Below are 16,562 nucleotides of genomic sequence, written 5' to 3'. Positions count from 1 at the left end.
ACTCTATAATGAAGATGATGTAGAGAACACCGGGATGAGTGTGTGTCTTATCTAAAGTCGCGGTCTTTGGGGCATGACGCCGCCGTTCAGAGGGCGCGTCGGGGTGACCGTACAGAAGAGTCGCGAACCAGAATGACCGTTGGTAGTCCCATGCAATGATGCAAAGGTCGTCTTGTACGTCGACAGTCAAAAATCGCAAGTGTGAGGACAAGAGACTCGAGACTGGCCGAGGCGTCGACAGTAAGGGTGGGAAGTTGGAGGCGCGACGACAGGGTGAACCAAGTCAGAGACGTTAGTCAGGTCGAAGACTAGAGGCGGAAAACGAAGCGTAGACGTCGTTCGAGGGCGTGTGAGGAACACTGTCGGTCGGTTTGTGTTTTCGCAAAACTCGTTGTGATCGGTCACGGCAGGGTTGGGACGAGGCAGGTCGAGGTGTCGAGCGTCGAGAAGACCAAGGTTTGGCGTTTGAGAGGCGAAAGGGTTAAGATGAAGGTGGGGAAAATATGATTCGAGACTACTCAAACACAATCCGTACACGAGGAGGGCTTGAAGCAGAGAAGAGATAACGTGAGGTACGGATTGAAGATCGTGGACTGCACGAAGAAGGGTGGGTGATGGGAAGAAAGAGGATGGGGAGGAGCGACAAGACCGGGTGCGCTTCAAGACAAGTGCGGTACTGCGGTACCGACCTGGGACCTGCCTGGGGGTCCCATTTCCAGTTGGCTACCCAAGAGGGGGAGACACCTGGAAGTGAGAACAAGTAAAAAAAGAGAAAGGTACGTACCGTAGCTTAGTACACTCATCAGCGGCACTTCGCTCGCCCTTCTCATCCACTGGGGTGGCTCCCACCCAATTCTCAGCAGCCGGGAGAAGACATGATAACAACAGATTGTGCCAAATTGAATGGGCCACTGAGCCGGTTTTGGTAAATTCTGCTGGAACTTCTGGGCTGGATTGGGTGGAAGTCCCAAATGAACAACAAGTAAGCAGTGTATGAGTGAGGGTCAGGGACACTGAAGTGGAAGTGGCCCCCCAAAGAAAAGACAAAACAGAGAGACATGGAAGAGAAGAGACGAGACAAGGACAAAAGGACAAATGGCGCTAACCCAAACCTTGACTGGTGGTGGATAAGGAGAAGTCTTAGTGCAGCAAGCAGGGCACCCGGGCACACACGCCAACGCTTTCTGAGCCTCAGGCACTAACAATGAATGACATTGTCCCAGAGGGCTCGGAGGGGGAAACCCCAAGAAGAGCTCAGAGATGAGAAAGGTTTCTGTTGGAAATTGCGTATGGGCGGGTTTTTGTTGGCGTGAGCAACCAGCCAGGCAGGGGCTCGGCTCATAAATGAAAGGGTCCATGAGTGAAGCAGCCGGGACTCGAGAGATGCAACTTTGAAGGATGAGACAAAGAATGCAAAGCCATATCTTTCGAGTTTGCGAGTCTGCTCGACCTCTCTCTGATGAACTGACACTAGAAATCGAGCAATTCGGTATGAATGGGGAGCGAAGGAATTGGGAGGGGGGTTTACCAGATTTTCAAAGGTAGAATGACGAATGCCACCAGGCACGTAACCTGGACATGCTCAAAGCCACCTAACAAAAAAGCAAAAGAAAACAGAGCAGCGGTTGGCAGCTGACGCTGGTTTGGGTTGGCTCTAGCTATACGAGCTCTGATTGGTTAGGCTCGCAGTGGAGCTGGGCGGAGTGCTTGAAATTTGACACCTGGACGCCACAATTCACGTCGCGTCTGGTGAAACGAGAGGCCAGAGCGGCGGGGGATAGACACAAAGCCGAATTGGAGCCGCCGAGGTAGAGCCCAGGGGGGGACATCAAGTCGTGGGAACCAGTCAATTGTTCTAAAGTCCGCCGGGCCATTTTTGACTGTGATTAGGTACTACTAGGTAGGTTGCTTGGAACCTACTAGCTTTCTGGTTGTAAGATGTAAATTAATGTCGTATTGATTGGCCTCACCTTGGCTCTCACAAAAAGGGAGTTCCCTAGGCTGAGTATAAAAATATGTATGCAAATAGGTATACAGAACCACAGTAGAAATGGTTTTACGCTTTCGCTTCGATTGTGAATTGGGGTCAATTCTTCTGTCTTTGGTAGGGTAAAATCATTCTCACTCGCTGAGAGCTTGGTTCTTCAGCAACCTGTCCCTTTGTTCGGTTTGCAGACTCATACTGTGTACGTAGCCGCTGCACGATGGCAGGACGGCATATCCTTATTGATCTTGATTGGCCAAGTTTGCATGGGTTAGCTCTGTGTTCTTTGGTACATTTACTCGAACCAATCACATGAACTTGCGTAAAGAACGTTGGATTTAGGACCTGCGAAAACTGCCATGATGGGATATGATGAGATTGTGTAGCAACTTGCAAGCTGACAATGCGTGGTAGAGATGGTCTTGATCGCGTCATCATCGAGGAGCAATGCATTATGCCGCGTCATGCAAACGCAAATGCTGAGAAGATGGATATATTTGACGGTTTGCTGTGTACTATGGATTTTGATGTTACCTCTCGAGACTCGTCTGACAATCTGCTCAGGAAACCGACCGCAACACATGTGTGCAACGATCTCCTATCATCATCGTGCCGTCTGTCTCGCGATGCTAGCCGTATTCGCACTCATGCTTGGCTGACTGGGGCATGGATGTGGTCCACGTACACATCAAGCCGCGTCGTACTCTAATAAACCATATTGCAACGAGCTTTGTGCGCGCTTGGTCCCGTTGCCGTCACTTTCGAGTCTTGGTGCAGTTTCCGCTCCATGTTGATGGGGAGTTTAAAGATAAACGAGACGTGTGATCGTCCGGCTTCTCAATTATTAGATTGTTTTTTTTTTGTTGGACTGGTACATTTTCGTGACGAAACCTTAGCCTTCACACCATGGACCACATCGAGGTGATGGGAGATGAGTTGTTAAGAGCGGGGAAAGATACCGCTTCTAGTACATACAGTGCGATGTTGTGTGACGAGGATGGACTTGAGAGCAGGGATTCACCTGTCTACAAAGGCAAGTAGTGTCAGATATGCAAAATGCCATTCAGCAGCTCACACCCGCCGCTGTGCACAAAGACCAATAGTATCATGAGCGCAGTTATTTCATGACTCGATTCCGCTCCAGGGAATATTTAGAGGAACCGAAGCGTCTCACCATGCTCCATCCGAGTTCCTCAAACATTATCGACATACTATGTACTAATTAAACCCTTACGAGAGCGACGTCGCACGTACAGCACAACTACTCACTCAGTGTTCTACTGTGCGTTTCAAATGAATTTGAATATGGGATTCGAAACCGTGTCCTTCTTCATGCCCATTGCAAGCAACAGATCATAATGAAAGAAAGTTATAAATCAAAAATTCCGCCCCCTATGGCCCCGAAGGACAATAGAGCATGGAAACGACTCCGCGATGTGCAATGCAGGCCTTCCATGCTGAGGAAGCCAATTCATGAGCTGGCTTCCTCGGAACAAGGTAAGTATGATTTTTTGAAAACAGGTTGGAGGAAAAGCTGGATTATATAGAAGATCCAGACATGGTCCGTGCGTTTCACTGCCTGCCTCAGGATCCACAGAATGGTTGTGTTACTGTGGCTCCTGGCGCTAACCATGAATACAACACAAACTTGGGAGGCTGGTATGGGAATTCTGTGCCCAGTCTCCATTGTTCCACCTCCACAGGAGCACTAGAGGCAGGAACTTGTTGCCTGCATGAGAATAAGCTACTGTAATGCAGCCATTGTGATTATCTTGAAATGAGCAGCTATCTAGAAAACAGACAGATAGCAGCACAGATCTATGCTCCAGAATACGGTGCTGTTAACTATTGATAAGTACATAGCAGAAAAACAATGCGAGCGTCATCGCGATGTCACTATCGCTGAATCCCCGGTATGGAATGGTCCGGTCTGGACACAAGTCCGTCTTTGATAAGCGGAGGCACTTGCTTGCTTCCAGGTAGGTAGGTGCCTCCTTCTCCGTACCTCTAGAGCAGCCCCAGCTCGGATGCGGTCCGCGACTACTTTTGTAGACTGCAAGGCGGTAAGGCATCAATCCCCAGCCGTTTTTGGCCAGTCACTGAGACAAAAGGTGGAGCATCAGTCCCATGACGCATTCAACACTAAGCCATTCGCCGTCCGCCATTCTACCTTGATAACGATCTTCCATCACTTCACACGACTTTCATCAAATATCTTCGACTACTTTGCATCATTTCGTAAACGATTAAAGGTCCAGAAATCATTTGAATCCCGAAAATCTCCAGGCGCTATGCGATTCTCTACTGTCACCGCCTGTCTGACTGCCTGTTTGGCGCCAGCAGCGGCTCTCAGTGTTCTCAATGGCAAAGCTCCTGAACTCACCATCAGCGACGACCTCAAGATTCCTGGCGATTCTCCTCTCGAGTTCTGTCCCGGAGACCACGCAGCCGATCTTATTAAGATTGACCGTGTTGATTTGTCTCCCAACCCTCCCAAGGCGTACGGATACCCCGCTCATCGTCCTCCGACTCATGATATACTAATGTCGCGACAGTGGCCAGGAACTCTTGATCAAGGCCAAGGGTTCAGTTAAGCAGAAGATCGAAGAGGGCGCCTACGTCCTCTTGACCGTCAAGTATGGCCTCATCCGCCTCATCAGCACCAAGGCCGATCTCTGCGAGCAGATTGGCAATGTTGACCTCAAGTGTCCCGTCGAAAAGGGCGAGGTCGAGGTTACCAAGAGCGTAGACCTTCCTGCTGAGATTCCATCTGTACGTGGACGTTTCTTATCTCACTTTGACTGTCTTGCTAATTCAGCACAGGGCAAGTACACTGTGCTGGCCGATGTTTTCACTGCCGATGATGTACAGATTACATGTTTGACGGCAACTGTCACCTTCTCTCGTAGCAGCAAGGGTTTCTTTGGCAGCGATCTGTGATTGGGATTATGGCGCACACAACATACGCATGATGGCATGACTTACAGCTGGGCACGTTCTCATGGATTTCTTTGTTGACATCGGTTTTGGGTGAATTTATAGCTCAAGTAGAGCATACTGCAGCGGCTTTAGAATCTATTTAGCATATTTGATAAACGAGTCCATCGCATTGTACTCCACCTCATTCCACTGTATAAGCATCGCCCTGCAGTCCTGCACAGTGATACCAAGTCGATAAAAAAACACAATACTGGGCTCGCGAGTCATACGCAGGCTGATCGCCGCCCCTATGCTATGTTCGCTTCATTACCCCGAATCAAGCCCATGCGCCAGTAAAACCGCAGCTTTACTCTCCAAACAGGCGTCGCACTCGCCTCAACACACTATCCTTCTCAGGGTCATAGGGGTGATCTTTGCTAGGAATCTCTAGGACAGCAGGGAAAGCCGCAGTGTAGGTATCGATACGGTGTCGAATTCGCTCCGCGATCTGTAGAACAATCAGCCTTGCAACGAAACCATGTATGATACAGGAGTCAGACATGTTGGTTAATGAGCACGATGCCAATATCCTTTCGGTCCTCAGTGAATCGGTCGAACGCAGCCTCGATGGCAGATGTGTCGGTCTTGCCGTCGACAACGAGAAAGTTCTTCTGAGCATCGGCACCTGTGGTTACATGCTATATCATATAATGAGCTTACAATGAAAGAAGCGTAATGATCAAAGAACTCACTCCGATTCCAGCAAGAAGAAGACCAGTTACAGAGTCCTTGATTTGAGCTACGTCAGCGCAAAGCATCAAACAAAGAACCTTTCATCACAAGACGTACTTCGTCGCCAATAACAGCCAGGAACTGGCGATCTTTGTAGTCTGCTTGCGAAGCCATCTGGAAGGATTGAATTTGCTTGTGATCTTGCTCCTCTTGTCGGAGTTGGAAGCGCTAGGTTGGATGTGTTACAACTGAGATAGGTACATAACTTAGTACCTTGCGCAGGAGGAAGATCGGGCGCCTGAGGTTCCGCTCTATGCAGACTGCTCTCGCTGTGGAAGCTCTGACCATCCCCGCTGTGGACGCTGCAGCGAGGTCCACCAAGCCCCTACTGGTCGCCCAGTTAGGCAGTGGAGGTCACCCAACGTTAGTCCATCTAGCCGGGCCACGAACGAACAAAGACTCCATTGAACCTGGTCCTCAGCAACAATACTTTTAAAGTAAACAATCTCCGGCCTGGTCGCCGCCATCTCTCTCTTCGTCGGTTTCACCTCGACTCAGGGCATCGCATCGCATATTCTGAACTCAAATATCTATTTTTTCAAAGCGCCGTTTGCCCTTTCAGCCGATATGCCACGCCTAGTACGCCGGCAGCCGCTTAGAGAGCGCATCATGGCTGCTATGAATCCAATGGATTTTTTGCTATGGTTATCAGAAGAGCTTGAGACAAGAGACTGGGACTCGGCCACTGCAGGAACACAAATGGGCCTGGCCATGAACTTTCTATTCCTGCTTGCGCGCGCCAATTCAGGTTCTTCCACCAAGAGTGATGACATTTTCAGCGATGATACCAGTTCTGGCTGGCTTTCGTTCATTGTAAGTACCCTTTGGTCTTCGTATAAAGTTGATACTAACCACCCGGCACTGTAAAGGTCCATCCTATCGTTTGGATTCTCACTGCCTTCTCCTTTACCAACGCCTTCTACACGATCACGCGAACTCGCAAGTACCGGCTCTTTCTAGCCAAGGTAGACAAGCCGATGTCAACGCCCTCCGCGCGCCGAGTGAAAGTCAACCAGTTCAGCGCATCCCCTTCTACACCTCTGAGCTACCTCGCAAATCTGATAACACCTGAATCTGCTGAGTCGCGAGCTCATCCCGACAAGGCATCGGACGTTTGGGAGTTGTCAATCTGGGATCCTCTCCCGGTTTCGCTGAGGCTCGCTTGTCTCTTCGGTCCTGGACATGTCCTGGTTTACATGATATTCCTTCCTCTAGCTCCCCTCGACCCGCGGCCGAGTGTGACTGTTCTTAACACTTTGCTTCTACAAATTCTCATTTCTGCTCAACTTCTTTTCTTCTGCTCTCAATTTGCGCAGCAAGCAAAGGATAAGGCCGTGATTCAGGAGCAAGTAATGAAGGAGTACGATACCAAGTTCGTTCACCCTCGCCTCCATCCAACAGTTCGCGACATTGGTACACAATTCTCCATGGATCAGCCCAGTGACTACAAGGAATTTGTCCAAACCGGCACTCCTACTGTTCAGATCCGCCACGGTTTCCAAACTCACTCTAACCCATACACTGGAGCCGACACCCCTGACGAGCGATCGGTCACACCAACCCCCAACAACATCTTGAAGCCGCACATGTTTACACCCCCTACAGCAACTCGACGATCAGAAACCTTCAGGCCTACTACCGGCCAAAGAAGCGTCGTTCCGCGTCAAAGCTTACCCTCGGGGTATACCTCGACTGGCACCTCCTCAGGGGTTCAAGGAATCAACTTTGGTGGAAACATGGGCATCCATACCCATAGCAGGTCACCTCTTAAAAAGGCCACAAGCTTGAAAGAGCTCAACCCTGAAGGGGCGGCATCTCCACGCAACTCTCGAGAAATGGCAGCGTACGAGCAGCGAAACTGGGGAGCAGGAACGCCGTCGAAAAAGGCAGAGAGCCGTCGATTGACGAGTTCAAAACTAAGTGGTAGCGGTAATCCCTTTGCAGGGCTGAATCGGCAACAAGCGCCACCAGAGAGCCGTCGTCCTCTTTGGTAGGTTAGTAGCTTGTCCTTTATCTTGTTTAATATTTATTCTAGTCCGTGTACACGTACTGTATTATAGATTGTACTGGCGGCAAGGATTGGTGTTTAGGTCTGGCTTCTGAATAATAATTTGTTAATGTCCTTTCTCCTGGCCATGCATCTAATGTATTGAGCCTCGCTTCCCGGAAACAAAGAGAGCAAATGCATTCATTCGAGACCTCCGGGTAAGGGGAAACCACGGTACAGCCTGCTAGTAGTAGGTTCATCTTGACGACAACTTCAACCGTGAAAAGATTGGGGCAGCTGCGTTCGTGTGGCTTATTCATACCTGGGTACCAAGGTAGGCAGTACTGACCCAGCCATCAAGTTGTTCACATCCCTCCGTAGTTACTAGGGTAATGCCCAACGCAATCCTCCAAACTCGCGGCCTTCTCTCAACTCCTAGCTCGTGTTCTATTGATATAACATATATATATTAACTGATCTCGGATATTCGATAGGTATCCGTTCAACTCTACACTGTTTGGTAATGCAAAGGGAATTATATACAGGGGCACATTCCAACCATAGGCAGTCCCAAAGACGCTCCTACACAACCATGTCAAAAGAGCCCCATTGGTCATCTATCCGACATAGAAAGGCCTCAACCGACCGGCCACCTCCATCTACACGTTCATGGAACGCTTCTTACGCCCGCCATGAGTTCAGCCGTAGACTCACGCTCGGAGATTTGGGAGAATGGTTGAGAGAAAGGCAGGAGCCTGCCCCGGGTGTCACGTTAGGAGACGTAGGGGATTGGTTCAAGAGAAAACTCCCAAGCCAACGTCCAGAAAGAGGAGGAACTTTGAGGACTCAAGAAGATCGGGACAAGGGGAAAACAAGTGGCATGCGTTTGGTCGCCCCTGCGCATAATAACGGCAGTGATTCATCTACAGGTTGGCCTTTATCAGAGCAACCGTCGGATTCCAATCGCCGAACTGGTCAACAGAGTGGCACAGGCGGTTCAGATCGTCTCGTAGACTGGAACACGCCAAAGAATCTAAGTGACTTATCGCCAGAACAGAGTCTTTTATCCAAAGGGAAAACAACTACAGGCCAGAAACCACCCGCCCATCGAAGATGGAACAACTTGGGTTCTCCCAGAGTGCGCAACAAGCTCAAGCAAAAATCCGTAAGCGATGACATAGCATCGAAAAAAGACACATGGGAGCAAATGCAGAGCAACGCTCACGGGGCGCAGGCTTTCGGTCCGGCCATGCAAGTGATGCCTGGCATACTCGAGGTTCTTGAAGCCAGGAAGAAAGCGAAGAAAAGGGCACGAGACGATCGAGAAAGCTTGATAGAGAGTGGAGATTACCTTGGAGTCCAAGGCATCAACCCGCAGACTGGTGTTTTAGATCTAACATCAGAGAGTGGTGACAGTGCCCTGAGCGTCAGGACCGAACAAAAGCTGGCAAACCTCGAAACTCAGGCCAAACATGCGACTTCGGCCGTGAAAAGAAAACAGGCCGAAGCTGAAATCGTCAAAATGCATTTTGACCGAGACATTACGAAGTTGCGGCGTCGAGAGAAAATCGAGAAACAGCTTGCTAAATGGAGAAAGGATACACATCAGTGGTCATCAGTACAGGAGCCTGATCTGAGTCCTATTGCTCAGTCACACAGAAGCATCTCTGTGCTGTCAAGTCAGTACATTTCCCCTCTCACCTCGAGTTATTTGCTGATTCTCTTTGTTACAGGGCGCAGGTCGCGTCGCGATCACAGCGTGCCGAAGCACGAAGATCTCATAGACCTAAGCCTCCCAGACGACCAGCCAAACCAAGAACAACGCCCTGCCATAACACCTTTGACTAGTTTAAGATCCAGAGAAAACGCGCATTCGTCTGACACAGTGGTGAAGACTCCTCGTTGCCACAGTCTCGAAGTTCCAACTCCTGCGGCCCTAGAACTTTTTGAAAATGACATTAAGTTCCAAAGCGCAGACGAGCTTGGACTAAACGAAGACCTGCCCTTAGAGCATGATAGCACGCCCCCAAAAATTCATGCGCAGGCGATGAGTAGTCAATCATCGGAGATGACTGATGCCCGAGAAGTGAAAGAAGCTTATGCAGGCACCAACAAAGCAACACTGGAGCCTTTTTTAGACAAAACCCCAAACGAGCAAACAGAGCCAGGACAAGCAGCAATGTCTTGGGCAACGACCTGCCCCCAAACATTACCAGATCTTTCGACGATAAATCTTCCAGTAGTCAGCCGCGACACCACCTTCACACTGGTGAAGAACGCACACGAGACGCCAAGTTCCTGGGACAGCAATCCACAAAAAGGCTCCATGCAAGGTTCGACAACGAGCCACAAGAGATTCACTATCCAGCCGAAAAAACCGAAGCAAAACCTGTCAGAATCCCTCGAAAACCAGTGCCAGCAAGCAGACCTTTCTCAAACCCTAACAGGGCGCGCGTAGAACTCGTGTCTAATGGAAAGCCGAGAAGGACGATTAAACTGGGAGCAACGGAAGATGGCCAATGTAGAGCCGTCTCCAATAGTACAGCTTCTTCAAAGACGCCAGGCGTCAAGAATTGGGAGAAATGTCGACCCACTACTTCAGAAAGAGGCAGAGCGGTCAGCGACTCGAGATCGTCTCACCGCTCTACCGTCCACCACGAGAGAAGCGACAGCGTGGCCAGGGCTGCGAAATTTACCCAAGACAGCCCAAGAAATAGAAGCCAGCAAAGACATAGTCAAAAAGAATCCCACTCAGCTCAATATGTTATACCAAACAATACTCGGGATCAGAGATCACGACATTCAACAGATCTGCGCACAGAACACGGATCACGGCACCACGAATATGTACGAGGTCAAGGAGGCGTGTGCATCCATAAACACCATCATCACTACTGGGTGCGTCCGGACACCAACGATATTTTCCCAGAAGAGGGGACGGCAAATCCAAGAGAGTCTGCAACACAAGCGCAGACGGAACCGGGTGGTCCGCAACGTGCAACACTTCGGGACAACGCCAAGCAGTTCAGATCTCTCCCAAACGAATCGTGGGTCGAGTACATTGCCGAAACCAGGGTCTCTGGGCGAGATTCCAGCGACCAATACTGTGTTGGGGAACCCTCAAGTGTCTTCGATGCAAGAGCCGCAGGCACAAATGTGCAACAATACAGGACCACAAGGAGGATGGTCAACAATACAGCACCGGTGCAGCAGTTTGTCAATATCCACCTATGCAACAGACGAAAAGGGTGTCGAAATGGAGGAGATCGGACAGACCATTCATATGAGAGACAGTGCCCAACTAGGCAACGGATGTCTCTTGCTGGGAATGGATCGCACGGAACCCAGCGAACAAGCGATGAAACTTGGTGCGCAGATGTCAGACAGTCTTCAAGGACACCAAGACGCCGAAGACGACACCGCAGATCTTTCCAGCAATAAACACTGCCATAGTCAAGAGGGAGGGCTATGGGAGGCCATCAAGGAGTTTGTGCAAACGGTCAATGAGTACAGCACGTGGCTTTTGAGATTGTACCTTGGTGCTATAAGGCCTGTGTTTGATACTGGGTCTTCGTATTGGAGATACGCTGATCGAGAAGACCGCGGCTGGGTGAACTTGGTGAGCCTTTGTCTTGCGTTACCACTGATATTTGTGTTATCAATGGTGTTGGTGTGGGGTATGGAGTTGACGGTTATCGCGTTAAAGTGCATGGATGAAGACCAGGACTGTATGGATTGTATGGCTGACGAAGCCTTGGCTATGTTCCGGCGAAGTTTGACGGGAGTACACCCCTACGAGTAACTAACAGCCCTGCGGGAAGAGGCCGTCGACCGGTGCCGGCGAGACCAGGCAGGGTTCGATGGCGGGGCGGTATTCAGTGTTCCAGCCCATCCCGCAAACCGGGGGGGAAGGCTTGCGCCGATGGCGGATGCGGAGGTTGGTAAAAATAGACGATTAGATGAGTATATGATATGTTTCTATGGTACAGAATTAATAAATCATGCATTACTAGCACTATCTTTAAGCCCTATGGTTATCTACCTATTCAATCATCAATCATGGTACATTCTTCAGGGCACTGTCTTGGTTTATGCAAAGACCTGGATAGTAAACATTGGTACTATTAGCTAATCGGTACATGTCTAAACACTCGGCATTGAAGCAATCGATGTCGTAATTAGGCCGTGGAGTCTTGAGAAGGGCAAAACTAATATTAATCGGAGCTCTTGAACTTTTGGCATCGGAGGTTGAAAAAGTGGCGATCCGCCGGCAGGATCGGAGTCGAGGGCCAATGAGTACCGCGCATTTAGCAATCAGTGCAGGAAAGAGCCGTGGGTCTACCCCGCGCTGGCGCCCGTCTTGGGGCTTCCTTCCTTTTTGCTGAGCTTCAATTGCTGACGGTCTGCGGCCGGAAACGGACCCCTCCGATTATCGGCCCCTCGATGCCTTGTATGAAGCTCGTGGAATTAGACGGGAGAGGGGGCCACTGGGTGAAATTTTGTTGATAAACCAGAGAGAGAACGCCATCTTTCCAATTCCAGATCGTTTCCTATTTTCTTCCCCTTTCAGCTTTAAATTATACCATTTTTCTCTTTCGAAGAAGAGAGTTCGACTTTCTCTTCTCCGTAACAACTACATCTTCTCCCCTTTTCCTCAACAACCAACAAGAGCCAAATTTCAAAACGTATACTATTATACTCCCGTCGCCTTACTGAAATCTTCTCTCCAATACACTGTTCGACGGTCTCGCTCAGTGCGACCCCCATTGTCAAAATGCCTGCTCCCGTAGGAACTCCCCAGACTCTTTACGACAAGGTCTTTTCAGCACACATTGTCGACGAGAAGCTTGATGGCACGATTCTTCTTTACATTGGTATGTTTCTGTTTGCTAAATTCTATCTTTTGAACACTGTGGCTAACAAAAGTTGGCCAAAAGACCGACACCTGGTCCACGAAGTGACATCACCAGTACGTTCAAAGCCGTCCGAAGATCTACATTGGCCGTGAATATCCGCTAACCACAATCACCAATAGCAAGCCTTCGAGGGTCTTGAAAATGCAGGCCGAAAGGTCCGAAGACCTGATTGTACTCTGGCTACCACTGATCACGTAGGACTCGCCAATTGAACTGAAAGCCAACTTATAATGGCGATTACGAAGAAACCCTGCTAACCCCAGATCTTGCAGAACGTCCCCACATCTTCCCGCAAAGCCCTGAAGGATATTGCTTCTTTTATCGAGGAGGACGATTCACGAACACAATGTGTTACCTTGGAGGAGAATGTCAAGAAATTCGGTGTCACATACTTCGGCCTCGGCGACAAGCGACAGGGCATCGTCCACATCATTGGCCCCGAGCAAGGCTTTACTCTCCCCGGAACCACCGTTGTTTGCGGTGACAGCCACACCTCAACACATGGCGCCTTCGGTGCTCTGGCCTTCGGTATCGGTACCAGTGAGGTTGAGCACGTTCTTGCCACCCAATGCTTGATCACCAAGCGAAGCAAGAACATGAGAATACAGGTCGATGGTGAGCTCGCCCCTGGTGTCAGCTCAAAGGACGTTGTCCTCCATGCCATCGGCCAGATTGGTACCGCTGGAGGTACTGGTGCTGTTATTGAGTTCTGTGGATCTGTCATCCGCAGCCTGAGCATGGAGGCACGCATGTCCATCTGCAACATGTCCATTGAGGGTGGTGCCCGTGCCGGTATGGTCGCTCCCGATGAAATCACCTTCGAATACCTCAAGGGTCGCCCTCTGGCCCCTAAGTATGGCTCTGAGACTTGGAACAACGCCGTTGCCTACTGGAAGTCCCTCCAGTCGGACCCTGGCGCCAAGTATGATATTGATGTCTTTATCGATGCCAAGGACATTGTTCCCACTCTTACTTGGGGAACCAGTCCCGAAGATGTCGTGCCCATCACGGGTCGTGTTCCTGACCCCGAGACCTTCAGCAGCGAGAGCAAGAAGGCTGCTGGCCGTCGCATGCTCGAGTACATGGGCCTGACCGCTGGAACCCCCATGGAGGAGATTCCCGTCGACAAGGTTTTCATCGGATCGTGCACCAACGCCCGAATTGAGGATTTGCGAGCGGCTGCCAATGTTGTCAAGGGCCGCAAGGTTGCTGATAACATCAAGCGCGCCATGGTTGTTCCTGGTTCTGGTCTTGTCAAGGCTCAGGCGGAGGAGGAGGGTCTTGATCAGATCTTCGTCGATGCCGGTTTCGAATGGCGAGAGGCTGGTTGCAGTATGTGCCTGGGCATGAACCCTGACATCCTGGCCCCTAAGGAGCGATGTGCTAGTACATCGAACCGAAACTTTGAAGGTCGACAGGGTGCTCTCAGCCGAACTCATCTCATGTCTCCTGTTATGGCTGCCGCCGCTGCCCTTGTTGGCAAGCTGGCTGATGTACGAAAGCTATCCCACTACACCCACCAGTCCGCCTTCAAGGCCCGTGAGCTCCCCGCCGAGGAGCCTCATGTAGACGAGCGAACCAAGGATGACTCTGAGGAGCGCGAACTGATTGGCGACCAGCCTCAGGACTCTCAACCTCACACCAACACCCTGGTCAGCGCTGCCGGTTCTGCTTCTGGCCTGCCCAAATTCACTATCTGGAAGGGTACTGCCGCTGCTCTGGACCGATCTAACGTCGACACTGATGCCATCATCCCTAAGCAGTTCCTCAAGACCATCAAGCGAACCGGCCTTGGCACCGCTCTCTTTTACGAGCTTCGATACAAGGAGGATGGATCCGAGAACCCCGACTTCGTCTTGAACCAGGAGCCTTTCCGAAAGACCAAGACTCTGGTTGTTACTGGTCCCAACTTTGGATGTGGTAGTTCTCGAGAACACGCCCCTTGGGCCCTTCTCGACTTTGGCATCAAGTGTATCATCGCTCCCTCTTTTGCCGATATTTTCTTCAACAACACCTTCAAGAACGGCATGCTTCCGATCCGTATTGACAACAAGGATGACCTGGATGCCATCGCCGCCGAAGCTCGCGCCAACCGAGACATCGAGGTTGATCTCCCAAACCAGCTAATCAAGAACGCTGCCGGTGAGACTATTTGCTCATTTGACGTTGAGGAGTTCCGCAAGCACTGCCTAGTCAACGGCCTCGACGATATTGGCCTGACTATGCAGCAGGAAGACAAGATTTCCGAGTTTGAGCGGCGCATGACAGAAAACACCCCTTGGCTCGACGGTTCGGGTTACCTGAAGCGTCCTGGACAGGGTGGTAAGCTGGCTGCCAAGGCTGTCCCTATTCCCAAGACAAATCGTGGTGAGGAGAAGAAGGAACCTCTCGAGTGGTAATCTGGATACAATGAAATGGGAATTTAAATGACTTTACGGCGAAGTGGATCTGGTATATGGGTATATGATGATTAGCATTGAGTTCCTGTCTGTTCGAATCTTTTGCTGCGTCGGATAACAAAAGGGGTTTGGCTCTTTCCACCTCGGTGGATGAAGAGTAACAAAAGTTTGGATTCGATACCGAATCAGTACTTCCAACGAAGTTATGAATTAACGCAATTACACATGCCATGAAAGAGTGTGAGTGTGAGAATGTATTGAATATGATGTGTCATGCTATTGAATTAAACAAGGTGACTAATCGCTGCTATCATAAAAATATGCCCTGATTTTGTATCCATGAAGTTTTTAACTTTACCTCATTTCCTCGCGGAGTATGCCAACATGCACAACGAATCCAGCTGTTGATCGTAGCTCTTCAGGCAGTGCGTTGTCCGAAACCCTCCAGACATGGAACGAGGTTGAAAATGCCTTGAGCCATGACTCGAACACTTCGTCACTGCGAAGCTGTTGCCCAATAACACAGACACATGGCCTTCTTTCATCGCTATCACTTGACGAAGAGTCAGAGAGTCGCAGACGACATGCATCCGCGCACGTCTGAACAAATGGATCCACGAGAGCATAGTTGTACACGCAATCGCAAGCAACAACCGCGTCAAAGCTACTGGCTTCTCCCGAGCCAACTAGAGAAGGTGTGACTTCATCCGTCTCCCAGTCGAGCGTCGTGAAGCGAATATTTGACTGAGGAGGGGCTGCAGGGCTATGAGCATTGCGCTTCTTCCTGCCCCGTCCACCCGTAGGCGTAGACGTCCCCGAGCTGAATGCCGAAGAGAAGTTTTCTTCAATGTTTCTCTGGAGGAGACGTTGGACATATGACTGGTCGGTTAGAACGTAGCGGGCTACACGCGGACCGAGGGCTAGGGCGCTCAAGGGGGAGATACCGCAGCCAAGCTCAAGGATAGAGGCATTTGTGAGATTGATATTGGTCAAGATTGGATTTGAAGGAGATGAAAGCCAGGTAGCAAATGTTGGTGCTATCTTCCAGATCACTACGAAACAGGGTCAGTATTCTTTGTGTGTAGTAAGAGATACAATGAGACTCACCTGCTCCAGTTGTGCCACCTGATCGTGTAGATGAGAGAACAGTAGGAGACTGATGAATCGTGAAATCCCGGTCTCCGACTGAGACATCAACTGACGAAGCTCGGGCGTCTATGAACCCAAGATTCATGGACGGGATGGGTTGAGCGTAGAGATAAAAGGTTTCTGTTTGTGTTAGTGAGCTTTACCTTTAGGTGAAGAATGTTTGAACTCGCCCTCCTCTGCATCTTGAACTTCTGGCTCCAGGTTTGGCAATAATTCGTTTATAAATTCCATAACTGTAGTTGGTGTACAGTGATACACTTGTGCGCTTTGCAGTTTTTCTAGTATTGGAAGGAAGTATTATTTTTACTTTTTTATGTGCTTGTGCTATGGTGTAGTAAGGATCTGATGAAATACTACATAGGTAGGTACTAAGGTAGATATCACAACAAGCTACTAATTATGGGGTTAGTACAGGT

The 16,562-nt window shown here is 50.0% G+C and overlaps 7 protein-coding genes across 7 annotated transcripts; 5 read left to right on the top strand and 2 right to left on the bottom strand.

Moving 5' to 3' along the window:
* Window positions 1-4,011: 4,011 nt before the first annotated feature.
* On the top strand, window positions 4,012-4,924 carry NPC2 (Phosphatidylglycerol/phosphatidylinositol transfer protein; the record flags this gene model as incomplete). The annotated part of the gene is made up of 3 exons (XM_044856435.1): window positions 4,012-4,484; window positions 4,540-4,756; window positions 4,808-4,924. The coding sequence occupies 3 exons, from the start codon at window positions 4,012-4,014 to the stop codon at window positions 4,922-4,924; spliced, it is 807 nt and encodes a 268-aa protein (XP_044703748.1).
* Window positions 4,925-5,270: 346 nt separating this feature from the next.
* On the bottom strand, window positions 5,271-5,809 carry VMA7 (H(+)-transporting V1 sector ATPase subunit F; the record flags this gene model as incomplete). Its single annotated transcript, XM_044856434.1, has 4 exons — window positions 5,271-5,411; window positions 5,464-5,601; window positions 5,656-5,691; window positions 5,753-5,809. 4 exons carry the CDS (start codon window positions 5,807-5,809, stop codon window positions 5,271-5,273), a joined length of 372 nt encoding a protein of 123 aa, XP_044703747.1.
* Window positions 5,810-6,262: 453 nt separating this feature from the next.
* On the top strand, window positions 6,263-7,689 carry FPOAC1_012070 (uncharacterized protein; the record flags this gene model as incomplete). The annotated part of the gene is made up of 2 exons (XM_044856433.1): window positions 6,263-6,508; window positions 6,565-7,689. 2 exons carry the CDS (start codon window positions 6,263-6,265, stop codon window positions 7,687-7,689), a joined length of 1,371 nt encoding a protein of 456 aa, XP_044703746.1.
* Window positions 7,690-8,274: 585 nt separating this feature from the next.
* FPOAC1_012069 (uncharacterized protein) lies at window positions 8,275-10,140 on the top strand (the record flags this gene model as incomplete). The annotated part of the gene is made up of 1 exon (XM_044856432.1): window positions 8,275-10,140. One exon carries the CDS (start codon window positions 8,275-8,277, stop codon window positions 10,138-10,140), a length of 1,866 nt encoding a protein of 621 aa, XP_044703745.1.
* A 303-nt stretch (window positions 10,141-10,443) lies between these two features.
* Window positions 10,444-11,484, top strand: FPOAC1_012068 (uncharacterized protein; the record flags this gene model as incomplete). Its single annotated transcript, XM_044856431.1, has 1 exon — window positions 10,444-11,484. One exon carries the CDS (start codon window positions 10,444-10,446, stop codon window positions 11,482-11,484), a length of 1,041 nt encoding a protein of 346 aa, XP_044703744.1.
* Window positions 11,485-12,456: 972 nt separating this feature from the next.
* Window positions 12,457-14,997, top strand: FPOAC1_012067 (uncharacterized protein; the record flags this gene model as incomplete). The annotated part of the gene is made up of 4 exons (XM_044856430.1): window positions 12,457-12,556; window positions 12,620-12,651; window positions 12,718-12,792; window positions 12,871-14,997. The coding sequence occupies 4 exons, from the start codon at window positions 12,457-12,459 to the stop codon at window positions 14,995-14,997; spliced, it is 2,334 nt and encodes a 777-aa protein (XP_044703743.1).
* A 354-nt stretch (window positions 14,998-15,351) lies between these two features.
* On the bottom strand, window positions 15,352-16,377 carry FPOAC1_012066 (uncharacterized protein; the record flags this gene model as incomplete). Its single annotated transcript, XM_044856429.1, has 3 exons — window positions 15,352-16,049; window positions 16,105-16,266; window positions 16,290-16,377. The coding sequence occupies 3 exons, from the start codon at window positions 16,375-16,377 to the stop codon at window positions 15,352-15,354; spliced, it is 948 nt and encodes a 315-aa protein (XP_044703742.1).
* Window positions 16,378-16,562: the final 185 nt, after the last annotated feature.

The sequence above is a fragment of the Fusarium poae genome, chromosome 4 (genome assembly GCF_019609905.1).
Source record: "Fusarium poae strain DAOMC 252244 chromosome 4, whole genome shotgun sequence".
Lineage (NCBI taxonomy): Eukaryota > Fungi > Ascomycota > Sordariomycetes > Hypocreales > Nectriaceae > Fusarium > Fusarium poae.
This window is presented reverse-complemented; position numbering and strand designations above follow the sequence as displayed.